This window comes from Ptychodera flava, chromosome 8, assembly GCF_041260155.1.
Source record: "Ptychodera flava strain L36383 chromosome 8, AS_Pfla_20210202, whole genome shotgun sequence".
NCBI classification, from domain to species: domain Eukaryota; kingdom Metazoa; phylum Hemichordata; class Enteropneusta; family Ptychoderidae; genus Ptychodera; species Ptychodera flava.
Window position 1 is genome coordinate 4015387 of NC_091935.1, and position 15458 is coordinate 4030844.

Genomic DNA, 15458 nt, shown 5'->3' on the forward strand with positions numbered 1-15458 from the left:
GTGACACATGTATTGATGAAGAAGGTGGATATCTTTGATTAACATTGTGAGTTCTGTTTAATAAGTTGAGACTGTACATACTCAGAGAAAGCACACTGAAGAGACAAAGGTTTGAAACTTAAGAAGTTCAAGGTCATCAAAAGCATTATAAGGAATCATGTTACACTTTCATTGCACTGTTTACACAGATTGCATAATTGCTATAAATAGCACATGAGGAATCTTTATACAGCCCAGCTTTACCATAAAAACCCTATCACTTTGACCACTCTTTTAATTGACCACTCTATTTTTTTCCTCAAAAAGTAATTTTATTTTATCCTTACCAAGTCAACCATAAATGGAAATTAGAACTTTCTCTATCTCTATCTCTATCTCTATTGACTATTTTGAGCAATTTCTTTTAGATAACATACAGGGCACAATAAATGACGGTTCAGAATATGTCAAAGTTGGGATTCAGGAAAGTTGCCTTTACATGTTTTAATCCTCCAAGATGGTAAGCATTTCACTATGAACTGTCAAAAAAATTGAACTTTCTGATAATTCTACACTAAAATTATTTTGGCTTTGATGATTTCCTAATTAATTCAATTATTTAAAATCATATTAATTATTTTTTTCTGGGTGAATTGATAGGGTTTATACAGTACAAGAATTACATACAATGTAAGTCAAATTTTGACCAAAAATGACAAAAAAATTCCTTAAAAATACAGATTTGCATATTTCATCACAATTTGAACAAGTCTAAGTTGGGTTACCTCTAGGGACCTGTATACCAAATAACAAAGCTGTCTGACCAGCGGTTATGAAGAAGAAGATTTTTACCAAAAACACCTTTTTTTGGCATTAATTTGCCTATTTTCAACAATATCAAAAAATTAAAAAAATAGTTTCTCAAAATCGTATTTTTCATCTACACAACAAATATCAAATCAGTAAGTACTGCGGTTCTCAAGATATTTGATTGGACGGACGCCTCACAAACGGACATACATACATACATACATACATACATACATACATACATACAGACTGACGACGGACGCGGACGGATACCCATCCCAATAGCTTCTATAGACTATAGTCTATAGTAGCTAAAAATCAACAATAGCACATACCATAAGTTTTGCATGCATGGAGTTTGGTCTATATCAGGACAATAAAATGTAACTCTGAATGCCCCATATTTACACTCTGCCTGAGATGTTGACTTCAGAATGCATGTTTGCATTGGAAAGTGATAAGGGATTGGCCAATTACAGTAGAGGGTTGTTGATGTTACCTATTTTTCCTTTCCGCACAATTAATGTTCAACTTTTCTGTTTGTCAAAGTTTCAGCTCAATGACATTTCACCTTTAAAGTTGTTTTAAATCCTCTAAAAGTTAAGTTTCCTGGAAGTATGAAATTTCTTTTCTCCTATCCAAATCTTTTACAATACAATACCGTGGCAGCACCATCTCCCAGTGGTCCTGACACCCCCGTCATGTGATTGTCACGTGATACCTTGTTTTCTCATCTGCAAACTGATATTCTCCTCAAGGAACACATGACGGCAATCGCAATGGCACAAAGACTAGATTGTGGGTTCTCACTTTACACAGTAACTCAAGGACAGCTCCATAACTGTCAACTCCTGCCCTCAACATGACCCCAGTTCAAGGTTACACTATCCCATGTTTACTTCATCCCTGGCCAACTTCACATACAGGATACAATTAGAGCATTTTTCTTCAGCAAATTAGGCTGTTTTTCCCCGTGAGCTGTTTATGAATTACTTTTCTCTAGCGGCACACCTCTATCCACATGCACAAACAATAATAACAGTCCTTGTGCATTCATTACATACAGATGCTCTTCCCTGATGAAATAAACACGTTTTTCAAATGGATATTTCAGATCTCTCTGATGTTAGACTCAACAATGAGCACACGTTCCCTTGTTCTAAATATTTCATGGAAATTTAACATCAAGTTGTCCTCTTTAGCCCGATGAAATGCACAGAATACCATGGTAGTTTTTCACAGTGCTAGAAGTCCTATCTCGCTTGTCATACAAACCTAATATTCTCTGTGACTTACAGATAGCAGGCAACATTTTACAGGTGTATAAGAGTATCTTAGTAATAAACTAATATTATTTACATGTTGGCAGACCATCCAGCTGGTTTGTGTGTTTTGATACAAAAGTGGAAATTTTTCTTCTTGATTAAAAAAGTAAAAAATACTGCTGCCATCACCACTTTAGTGACAGTCCATGGGTTTGTGAGTTTCCATGTCCAAACAGTACTGTAACAGTGATATCATTTGGACAGAATTGATTCAATCAATACAGTCTATTACACTTTCTGAATGACCTCCCTCTGGAATACAGCTACGTCCCGGTGAGCTGTCACAGTCAGAGTACTTACTGTGGCAGGAATAATTGTGTGAACATAGCAAGGGTCGTGATGATACCAAAAAATGTGTTTGAATGAGGATGATCTCATCAACTGGGTCTGAAAAATTATTCCAACCATTTAGCACAACAGACAGGTCACATCATAATTAATTCACAGAAAAGTTCTTTTTTTCACAATTGAAGATTTCAAGGACTAAAATTCAATAAATCAATTAAGTCAATAACATGGATAGATTATCGTAGGTTGAAAACGATACCAGCATCAATTCTGGATATGTAACATTAGACAGTTGGAGACTTTGTTCACGTTATTGGCACTGTTTTATCGCCAATAACGACAGTACCAATTACTTTCTTGACATAGTTTTCCACAAATTACATTGATGCATTTATACGTGATCGATACAATTTCAAACACAGTGACTCCATAAATCACCATTTCCTAATTAAATGTAACGAAGCTCATAATCCTGTCTTCTAATTTGCATAATATCACCGGCATGCAGAATGTGTCAGGCACAGAGACTTTCACTCCCCCATTCAAGTTTTGCATGTTGCGGGTATTTAAACAGTGACAAGCTGATGACATCATCTGCTGTAACATGGAGCCGATGACCTTCGTTGTCAACAAAAGAACAGCTGTTGTGAGGCCACACTGAATTAAGGTATAGTTGGATGTCATATTTGCAATATACACATCTGACAAAATATTTTTGAGCATAAAAATCACATCAAGCATCACCTAGGAAAGTTTACAATTTAAGTACTATTATGAAGCTAAGTGTACATAAAAATTCTATTTTTGGGGGAACAATTTATAATATTACAACTAGGATTATTGTTTGAATAAAATTAGAACATTAGTGCAGGAAATAGCAAAATTCAGTGGTTTCTCAGACCTTATCCTTTTAAAGTGATGCAAAGTTATGTGACTTTTGCTGGCATCAACTTTGTAAACTTTGACTTCCACAAATGTAAGAAATTTAATAGTCAGGTATTCTTTTCATTGGAAATGCCTGAAAGCACAAGATAACAGTAATTATGTTCCTTTAGCCATAAAAAAACGATGTGACAAAATCTGGAGGTGGATGAAAACACAGAAAAATAAATTCACTCTGTTGGCCTACATTAACTCTCTGGGGGAATAAATAGATTTTTTTAAAGATAAAATTCTGGCAATTTTCAATAGCATTGGCAAGGTCAGCTGGTATTTCAAGCTTATTAATTGGAAACCATCTGTGAGCCATTCTATTTATTTGTATGTTTGACTGGCTTCTCTACAGTATTTTTCAAGGTAAAAAAAAATTAATGGTCTGGTAGACAGTGTATTGATGATAAGCTAAAGTGTTTGCTAATCAGTCATCAACACTTTCAGTTTCTAATTAATGATACTGGTGGAGAGGTTTCTTGGATCAGATTAAATATGTAAAAGATTCATCTAGCAAATTACAGGTGCCAGACAAGGCTATCTTTTGATCTTTATGATTTTCAGTTTCACTGCAATTATTACTTGACTAGTTCTGTGCCACGTACCTCAGAACAATGATCTGTTGAAGTTTCCACTCTCTCGATCCCAACTTAGGTAGTACTCACCTAAATAATGATTGACTTCAACTTTGGCTCAAACTTTCCTAAATGAAACTTTCAACTGTTCTCTTACCAAATCGAGAATAAAACAGGTGACCATTCAAAATTTGGTAATGGAGAAACAAATGAACTAAACATATACTGCTATTTCAAATTCAAAATGGCCACCATCTGTGTTTTAACTCTATGGAGAAAAATATAAAAATTTTCATTTTTTTATAAACTAAGAGGATGACAGTATTTCTTGCTTCAAGAGCTTTAAAAGAAGGCCTAACAAGTGGTAGGTCAGAAAAGAATTGTAAAAATTGCAGAGAGTCCCACTATATGTTCCCGAGGTGCATTCTGTCTTAAGATGCAACTTTTGATGAGTTTTCCATTACATTGGTTCTGTTTGTACAGCAAGGTCTCTTATCCTACTTCAAAAAATTCCATTGAAATGCATGGAGTGTACACCTTGTCAACACAACCTGCATTTGTGCAATTGTTTTTTCAAAAGTGACCATTCATTTTACTCCAGACTAGTAGAATTCATTTGTCAACAACCACATATTGCACACAATTCATCATCCTTTACAAAGCTAATGCTTTGCATTTCATCATACTGTCACAGAGAAGACAATACACGCTACCCTCCGCAACAATAACAAATTATTACTGTTCGCTTCATTCTTTCATCATTTGGAATGTTGCTAGGTTAGGAGGTGGCAATGTTCAAGGTTTCTGAAAATATACATTAATCGAAACTAAGTCACGTCCACTTCTTATATCATCATCATCACATGATTTAGTTTTTTTATCTTCTACTTGGTATCCTCGGCCTTGCAGAACCCACACCCAGTTATTGTATTACACCAATACTTTGCTGTATTGTGTCACCGATAAGCAAATGGGGGTTCAGATACGTTCACTTGACCCCAAGTGTTTACATTTCATATGCAATGAAGCAATAGAAGCGTACCATTTAAAGATACCGTACCTAGAAATCATTGACAACAGTTCAAACACAGAGGTACTGTACAAAGATTTTTGTCTTTTTAACTGGTTGTCCACACTGGCTTGTCACCGAAACAAAACTGATATGTTATCTATAATACATGACAGTACCAGGTAGGCGTGTTATCTCACTCGCAACAAAGTTTGTATGCAGCATTCTGACCTCTCAGCTTCACCTCCCGTGACCTATGACCCCACCTGTTGTTTGATTGATAAGTTTTGGAAATACGCATCATAATAAATTATTTACAAACAATAAACTTTGCACTCTTCTGGTCGAGAACCTTCTGTAAAATCTAAATACAGCATGATTGACTGTTTCAAAAATGCAGCATGACGTCATCTGTCGAAGTTATATCACATAATCTCTCTTTTTAAGTAGGGTTTTGTTTTGTACCAGAAATCACAATGAAACTGTACTTTGCAACTTGGTAATAAATTATGAAAGATAGCAGATCATTGATCCATAAAGGCAGGCAACAAGTCATGATTAATTACAGTATTCTTAGGAAAGGCAAACACTTTAACGTGTAAACAAAAGCTTTCCTTTAAATTATTGTGAGCGCAATACGAGACTTTTTTTTTCCTTTCACAAAACCATGGGACTCACAGCAGTAGATGTTTTTATGTTAGTCAGTAGAATACGACAAAGGGTATAAACAACTATCACTCATCTCTGACTAACTTCTATAAAAAGAAAGACCTTTGGAATCCCAACTCAAACTTTGTGAAGCAGGCTAGGCAACTATCATTATAATGGACTAGTAAAACCTTATTGCTCATAGACTTCTCTTACTCTTGACCTTGGTTCTGATTTACTTGACTTGAGTCACTCCACAGCTCACTGCATATTTTCTGGCTTCTGCTGTGTCATGTCATCAAGAATTTCTATGAAATTCAACACTTTTTGTCCAGGATGGCATCACATTCTCTCCAGTAGTGTATGCCCCTAAACAGGATATGACTCATTCAGTTATATTAGCTCTCCCTCTCGGCATTGTTCTGATCTACATATCAATTCTACAGTTCCTCTTCCATATTTTTCTTCTTTGCTTGTATTCAATCCACAGATACACTGTGAGTGTGTGTGTGTGTGTGTGAAAATGTGCCTTTCTGTCTCTAGTAATTCCTATTTTTCTAGAAATTAGACCTGTAGTATTCTTTCTCTTTCCTTATGCAATTTCCTCATTTCTCACAACTCATTTTGTATTTCCTTCTTCCTTAACACAACCTCAGCCTATTTTACACTTTCTGTTTATCAACGGATCAGTTGAATGCCCTAATTAATATCAGTGTATCAAATATCCACACATACAATATGGCATAATCTCTCCATCACCTAACAAAACTGGTGTAGAGAACAACCAACAAACGACTACATGTTGCTATGGCAACAACAGCTATCCATATGTGGTCTAGAAACGGCTCAGAAAAACAGGAGACTGGGACTGGTAGCTTGCACATCACTCTTTCTGAATTCCACAAAAAATCAGTAATGCCGGCTGATAACATTTTATGTTATGCAAAGCAGCCGACATGCATAATTCATAATGGGTTTCGTTTCCTGTTTGGTGGAATCCACAACACACAAATCATCCCTGTACTTAGTTTTTCCAATCACTAGTCTTCACATGATGAGCTATACATACAATCTCTGTAGACTTCACTGAAGAGGCCATACATATGAACTTGACCAAACATCTTATCCCCCTCATCCCCCAACCCTGTCTGACACATGCTTCAACATAAAAAATACCGATATATACACATGTATACACTTTATTCTTTTGGTGTTATGAAATTCAAATGTACATGTAAATAAAGCATGACGATACTATGACACAGCACTAATACCATCACCATGTTTCATCACCACAGTTCATCTGTGTGCAAAATGGATAATAATTCACTTGAAACAATTATTATTTTATCAATACGACAACTCTGAGGGAGAGGAAAATTAGGGTATTTATCCGGTTTATAAGTACGGTTTGTTTGCCCTAGAATTTACAACAAAACTGTACTTTGCCTCTTAACAATAAATCATGAACTCAGAGGATGGGTGATAGCTTTCACACCATTCTTGTTTTCTTAGTTGTATCTACCAGACCAGGTACAATAAATATATGTAAATCTATTTAATTCTTTCATGCCCTGAACAGAATCAACTAAAACAACACCACCAGGCTAAAATAACATAACTGGAAAACGGTGATGCATGCACATACACGGTATGCTGTTTAAAAATACTAGTATGAACTTTTTAATAGCCTACTATCTATGCATCAATATCAAAGCAGAAAACCGATTGCGTATATTCTAAACTGACATTTTACGTCAACCACTTGATTCTCATAGGAAGGTCTTGTTTGGTAAAATGGATCTCAGTTCTCAGAAAGGATGAACATCTGGAGAATGTAAAATTAGAGAAACTGAAAGTACTGGTGTTTACAGAAATACTCCCCCGCCCTGAGCTTTTGTAGCCATTCAACTTCTCCCTTTTTATTTTAAGAATTAAACCGTCACATTTCAATGATCAGTATTCATAGACAAGCAACAGATACCAGTGAACCATGTACAATACAGATACACATACAGAAAAGGAGCTGCAAGAACTATTGACACACTACAAACAAACAACTGGATGCAATATCATCATATTCCTTCTGCTTAAAGAATTTTCTTTTTCTACACAAGCACAATAGTGATTGATGTACTGACTATGTTTCAATAATAAATGTGGCTTTGGCATAATTTTTCAGCAGACTTAAACTATTTGTGTTGCGGCAGAAGTGCTTTTCAAGGATAAAATACTCATTATCACATACAAGTTGAGAAATTTCACATGCTCTTAAAGTTTACAAATTTTCTTTTCTGATTACTTTTCAGGTAGATACTCTCTAAAAAATGCCATGAATATACTGCCCTGTTCGTACATTCCACTGATAAACAAGTGTCCCATGTACTTGATGACTGGTGATGTTCATGTACATTCTATTAAACATTTAAAGGCTCTCTCAAAAGAGTTTTTAGCTATGTTGGGATTCAAACTGGTACGTGATACAATGTAGGGGCTAATGTCCTGTACTAGTTTGTTGCACCTAGTGTAAAGTCGACTGTAGAGACCGTACCACAGCCTGTGATGAAATCAGTTCCTGCCCCTTGCTCCACTTACGACATAAAAAGAAAGCCCAGCATCAGTATAACATTCGCATGTGTCAGAGAATTTACGCACAACTTTCCAATACTCCTGATTGGTTCTGGCTTCATCCACATGAGGTCGATGCACTCTGTTTGCTAGAGAGAGGTGAAACACGACCGGGCAAAACAGTATCACGTTTCAGTGCGAAACTTGAAAACACTGGTGACAGAGAAAAATGCATAAATATAAGTACCCGGTACACTGTCAACCACTTCCTACAGCCGTACAATTCAATGATACGCATCAAGTAATGCTATTTCCTTCGGTACTTGCAACAGAAAGAATTCTTTGACAGGGCACATAGGTGTCACTGGAGCCTTAGCACCATGGGTATAACACAAGGCTTTCTTTGAATATTTTTTTGCACAGTGAACGCGATACTATGAATGGATGGGTACCTTGTAACATTTGAAATTTACAGTACCTTGTCAACATTCACATTACCCAGAGAGCATAGCGTGTACTATAGCTACATAACTATGTACTCCTGGACAATACAGGATGGCATTAGAAAAAACAGACAATTCCTGCGTCCCCTGGTAACCAGCTGCAGCAAAACTGCACCACACTAACACATGTCATGTTTGTAGTGAAACCAAAGCTTTCATTTTATGACACAAACAATTGTTCGGAATCAAAAAACTGCATGGCAACATGTATCACAGACTCTACCTGCGTAATTTTGGGTCTGTAGGGTTTCTGTATACCACCTTCCTGCCAGGGATTGCCTTTACATAAAAGATGAATGACTTTTCATTGTGTGTTTGGGGAAGCCCTGACGGTTCTTGGCATCTTTCCTGACTGGGACAGAATTGTTTCCTGTAGACAATTCCTTTTTGGAAACTTGCCTACTTCTATTTACAAATTAATGCTTGAACACATAGAGGGTTTCCCTTTGTTGACTGGACAGTGTGACCTACTAACCTCAAAAAATTGGGGCGCAAAAAGTGAGCCTGCATCTCAAAGTAGGGCTAAAGACTCTACAAAAGTTGCGAGTTTTGAAACATTTTACACTGAATTGAAACTTAACAAAATACACTACCTGGCAAAACTTTTCATTAGATATTTAAAGTTCATGGTTAAACCATGAGATCTGAGCCGGATAGACGAATTTGAATATGTCATAATTTGGGAACTTGAATATTTTACCTGTAACAACCTGAAAAATCTTCACTGATCTGTGTAAAAACTCTGTTCAGACATGCTCAAAAATGCAGCGTCTTGCCACCTGGACACACAATGTAAATCCTGCACTCTCAATGAGACAATCCTTGGGAGCTTGTTGTGGGGCTTGCTGAAGCTACCATTAGCTTTTGTCTTGGCAAACACAATGTGTTGTCTTCAGAGCTTTGTGGAGTGGGGGATCCATGGGGATACGGCCTTGAGTGTCAAAACACATAACAATATGTATTGTCTTGGTGCTTGCACATTTCAGACGTTTAACTGGCTCTCTTTGGTTTACCTAAGTAAACTTCTAGAGCTGTTTCACAAATCTCTGATGGTAACAATATCTCATCTACCTACTATTGCCTTGGACTGCTTTTATAAAGGAAACTGAATAAACTTGCTTGATCTCCTGTAAGTTGTACCTTGTCGGGTGGATGAAATTATGTGGTATTTCTGACAGGGTGAGAATATAAGGAATACAATAGCCCATAAAAAGACAAGGAAAGTCATCCCTTTAAAACAACATATGTGACACATTACACAGCAGTGTATCATCGCTGAAATCAAAAACTTTGACATGGACTATTGCATCTAAATCTACCGGAGACTGATTGTAGTACTGTTACCTACTTTTGGAGAATTGTGGCATCCCCCCTTTTTTTCTTTCCTTCAAAATTCTACTTTATACAGACTATTTTACTAGAGTCAATCTTTCTATATCGATGGTTCAGATCTGCACAAAATTAAACCAGCTATATGGCAAACATGCAGAGAAACCCCACACTGAGAAGTTCATATGCATATTGCAATCAGTAGGGTGTCAACTGATCAGATGAAATCACCAATCAATATTTCAACACTTATGAGTTTCAGTCTTAACACAGATTGTAGAAAGTACATGTTATGGAAATTCAAACATACATTTCAGCATGAGTGGTAAATATTCAGAATTGTTCGGTTAATACTACAACTATCCCATTTTTTGTTTTATGTATGTTAATATTTTATCTCTGACTGCAAGCAACGACAAAGTACCAGGTCCAATCAGAACAAATAAAATCACAGCACAAACAATGCTTCTTTTCTATTTACATGTATCAAGCATTGCAATCTATCCATCCTGCAGTTCTCTGCGTTCAAATTGCTTTGACTTGTCATGTTCTTAAAGAAAATTTTGCCCCAGTATCTCTGGGTTCATATTTCTTCACAGTATCGTTGGCATGGGGAAAACTAGTCCCAGAGTGCCGGTGCTTCAAAGCGTTGACACAATGGGAACCAAGCCACTCTGTGAACATGTAGTGAGACGAGACATGTACATACATGTATGCCGCCAATAAACTGTAACAGTTGCACACACCGGCTGGGCAAGTCCTGCATAACTTTTAATTTAAAAAGACACGGCGGACTTTTAAACCGAAACCGGGTCTACTCACCTGTTCCCGGGGCTTGCATTATAAAATTGGCGAGAAACAAGTCCAGTTCACGAACTGACACACTTATGTGCTGCGGCTGCACGCACAACGCTGCGTTTGAACACGAATGCGATTTGACAAGTCTTTCGCCGTCTGTACTCTCAAGTGGTATTGCCTTGAACAGAACTACCATTACCAAGTCTAAACGCCAAACTTTATCAGCTTGTCGTAGACAGTCAATACGTCTGATTTTCCCCTTCTGGTCGGGGTTACTTAGTACACACATTGGAGGCTTCTTCCCAGTTACACTTAAAACGAAGTCCTCTCGACATTCTGGTCGTATGTCCTTGCGAAGTTTGGCCAGCAACCGCGACGCCCATTTCTGTTTGACCTCTGGCTTTTCGTTTATTAACTCCTCTTTCGTTTGGCGTTCTTCCTCAGGGGACATGCGTTTTTCGTGTTTCTTAAAATATTTTCTCTTTCTTGCTTGAAGGTTGAACCATGTGTAAGAAAATGACTTGACGTGTGGGAGAAGCGCTTCGATGAATGGATGGAACTCGTCCTAAAAATCACATGAAATGTAGCAATGTCAAAATTATATCAAGTAATATTTTCCTGTGTTTTTTAAATGTAAATATTTGGACACTGGTGTAAGTTTGACGGAACACTTATGCATTAGACATGGAAGTACGGAACTTAGGGGTAAATTTGTAGGTTACTGGTTACCATAGAGCGGTTCGTAATGTTTAGGTGACAGACGATAGGTCGTTCATGATATTATGTCGCCCATTCCACTCGTTCACACCGTACACTATCGTACCGGCGAATCACACCGACGGAATGACCTTCGATGAACCTCCACTTTCCTGTGCAATACGGTCCAAAAAGTGGGCAAATCGCCCAAAATAAATCACCTATGTAAACACTGACATACCATGAAGGCTTCGGTGCCAAAATATACCGAAGCTGTGCAGGAGAATTGCTACAACAGATTTTTTTGATGGTTACGGCTGAATTTTACGTTGTCAGAATATGCATTTACTACACGGTACTTACCATCGCCATATTACGATCACTTCGACTATTTTTAGATGCGATGTTTCAACGCATATTCTGCGATCAAGCTCCTGAATTCACGGGTGTTTCAAAGTTCAGACATAATACGACAACTCGGTCGAGCTGGCTCGCGATCAATTGGCCAGATTTCGGGAAAATCGCGCCCGAAGTGACCACTGTTTAGCTCTTCCTTGATGGCGTAGTAAGAATAATGTTGTATGCGTTGCAATCTTTTGTTTTCCTCCTTGTTGTTGATTCCCGTGACCTAATTTGCATATCAATCGATTGTCTGGCCAATCAGAAGGGATATTACCAGAGTCTTTCCGTTATTATAATATTTGATTGACAGGACGCGTCGGGCGCGAATGATAGAAGAATTAGCGCGTTGATCACACTGTTTACATCTGTGTCCCGTTATATATGCTTGTGTTCCAACGGGAAAAGTGTAAAAAGAAGAATGGAGGGCCATGCTATTATTAAGTGGCTCTGCTGACAAAGTATTCTGACATTTTGATATAAAGTACATGCACATTTCATCAAAAACGACACCAACGAAAGAAGTTCTTCTTAGCTTGTATTAATATCATAGACTCCATCACTTTTACCGAACGCTCGACTCGACGGTACTCAAGTAAACAGCTGTTTCTGTGTGACGCAAATCTCCAAAGAAATTACTGTGTTGTGATCATTTATTGATTCGATTCTTGGTGGAAAATGTTGGAATCACTTTAATAGTTGTCATGTAATTGTTGCGCTTTCATAATTTAAAACGCGTCAAATCTCGGCATGAAGATGTAGAGATGTGTTTAACGCACACGTGCGACTACCGCGTAAGAAGAAAGCCGCGCAAATGCGAAATCGTATTTTTGGCACTGAGCCAATTAAGGCGCGTACAAGTAGCCACGCCCACTGTGCTGTCAATCTTCGCCATTATCAACAGCAAAAATAAACTTTTCGTAAACTGAATGCACGTCACAGAGTGGTCAATGACATGATTCCCATCCCAATGCGTAACTCGCTGCGCAAGATTCTAGCCACTTGCACAACAATGGGGCCAACCAATCTACTTTTCAACCAACTGCAACTCCGATGTGGCGAGCTATTTCTCGTAAACAGGAAGCAGAGGTTTGGAAAAGCGCCCGACATTATATGTTAATTTAGTTATTTCAGTGTTGGCCTACTGTGAATAAAAAGTTGAGTTCGTTGCGGTATTTTAAAACTGAGCAGGTGTATGTTTGCACACAGAGCGAATATTCTTTACGCGGATTGTGCAATTACGTATAAGGACATGTCTTAACATGTAATTTCACGACCGGCTTAGCGTAAGAAAACCTCGAAACCCGCGCCCATTTAATTTAATTCATGGCATGATAAGTGACGCTGCTGTTTCTTCGATAACCATGGCAACTAGAACCGAACAAGGGACAGTCTTTTTGTTCACCTTGCCTTCGAAAAACCTATCAGACTTTACAGTTTCTTAACAGGACGCATTGGGTTAGTGGGACAGGGTATACATGGTACAAAGTTTGTCGGGCCGTGGCCGCGGCCGGGAACCAAGTTACACCCTGACAGTGGGAAACGAATAGCACACGTTCAGCAGCTACGCCACCGCTTTGTCGTATTCTTCAAAAGTAATTGTCTCCGTCTATGATCATGTTTACTTGTTAAACACATTGAGTCAACAATTTTCACCGCGATTGCCAAGATATGTCCCCTGCAAATGACCTTGAAGTTGACGAAATAAGGCACATATTATCAACACATGTTGCAAACTCAAACAATGCCATCTATCACTCGTTACTTTAACACCTGTAGACCGTAATTTTTTTCCGGTCATCACTCAATTGCAAACTTTCAAGCTATTCCCTGGCCAGTCCTGTTCGACATAAATTCTTCTTGAACACTATATTCATATTCATGAAAAAAAATTACTAAGGTTTTTACGGGCGATCATGATCTGTGGAAATTTCTCTTACTGGACGTAATTGAGTTAGGCCTACGCCCAGTTTTACTAGTAAGAGTTGGTGTAATAATACATGATTTTTTACTGCAATTTTAAAATTCGTTTCATCAGCCCACATAAAGGAACATAATTACTTTCTCTTACACTTCCTGACTGAATGTCAGCTCTTTTGGAGGTATGGAGAAGGGAAAATATTCAGAATACTGAATTTCAGTACTAAGTTTTCTTATACACGAGACTCCTCAGCTAAAAGACACCGTCTTGTTGTTGTTGTTGTTGTTGTTGTTGTTGTTGTTGTTGTTGTTGTTGTTAAAAAAGGATACGTCAGGAATAAAGTCGATGTTTTTTCACAATCACAAGACAATCAGGGAATCATCAGCTCCACGATTGGGCCATTCTGATACCAGCGTTACAGAAACTACAATTTCGGGTACTGGGTGTTATACATCAGCTTAGATAATTTGAATCTCATGAATCTTATGAGAAAGTGGTTCTTTTTACTTATTATTACATTAGATGTACGGGCACTGCACTTTTATTCATCTACATATTCATAATCAAAATGCAAACTCCTTTCTCATATGAAGATTTCGAAAAAATGAATTAGTTTTCAAAATTGACCAAAACGAACTTATAATGGAAACGCCTGATAACTGAATGTGATAAAATTAACATGGTCTCGAGAATCAACTTTACCATTTTGTTTAATTTTCCAGTGTGTTGTGTTTTATAGTGATGAGGCAACATATAGATACTAAAGTAGTTATATATATATATATATATATATATATATATATATATATATATATATATATATATATATATATATATATATATATATATGTATGTGTGTGTGTGTGTGTGTGTGTGTGTGTGTGTGTATACATATATATATATATCCTGGTTGAAACAAAAAGTGAAGATTAGGAAGCATATTAATAAGGCTGAGGCGCAAGCGAGTTTCAGATGTTTTCTGAAGTGTTTCGTTTCTTCAACATATTTTCTTTGATGCACATACACAAAAGTAATATGTGCTAAAATTTACTTTGTTACCAGCGGAATGTGCCTTTTAGATAGATTCTTAAACTCAAAAAATCTCAGAATTCTCATGTTGTGTAGAGCTGATGTTAACTCATTTGAAAATTTAAAAAATCAAGTTGTGAGCATTTAATTATTGTGAAAACGATGGTTTACTCTGTTGCCATAACACATAGACTAACAACCATAATGAATCACAAGGCAATCTGTAACTCCAAACGAAATAAATTGCATGGAAACCCTGATTTTGTTCTTAATTCTAAAAGAGAAGAGTAATTCTTCAGTTTTCATTGCAATATGCAAAGTGTGGGCAAGACATTAAAATCTCCAATTTAGAGGTGCGTTATCTACAGCATCCATCTCACATTTTATGATGTTTGTACAAGACTATTGTCCGACATAGGCGTGACACGATTGTACAATGCACAAATCTTCAAGCATAATCAGAAGATCGATATTGCAAAATGGTCAATTCTTTGAATTTATAAGCTTATATCGGTCAGTTACGGTATCTTGTCTGCGTTGAAACACGTCACAAATATCCAACTCCTCAATGACTTTTATCGGTGATAAACCTTTTGGAAACCTCTATTAGCAGAAGAAAAAGGCAATGACCTCTATTGACACTAGACTCGG

At 37.2% G+C, this 15458-nt stretch overlaps 1 protein-coding gene across 4 annotated transcripts in view; it reads right to left on the reverse strand.

Moving 5' to 3' along the window:
• LOC139138230 (nuclear factor 1 X-type-like) overlaps positions 1–12093 on the reverse strand; it is a 36903-nt gene extending 24810 nt beyond the window's left edge. Inside the window, exons 1-2 of one of the 4 annotated variants that reach the window (XM_070706512.1) lie at positions 11822–12093; positions 10787–11327 (exon numbers count right to left, since the gene is read on the reverse strand). In XM_070706512.1, the coding sequence (XP_070562613.1) occupies positions 10787–11327; positions 11822–11830 (550 nt within the window). In that variant the 5' untranslated portion in view covers positions 11831–12093. The remainder of the gene's footprint in view (positions 1–10786; positions 11328–11821) is intronic. The other 3 variants (XM_070706515.1, XM_070706514.1, XM_070706516.1) reach the window with 3 other exon arrangements.
• Positions 12094–15458: the final 3365 nt, after the last annotated feature.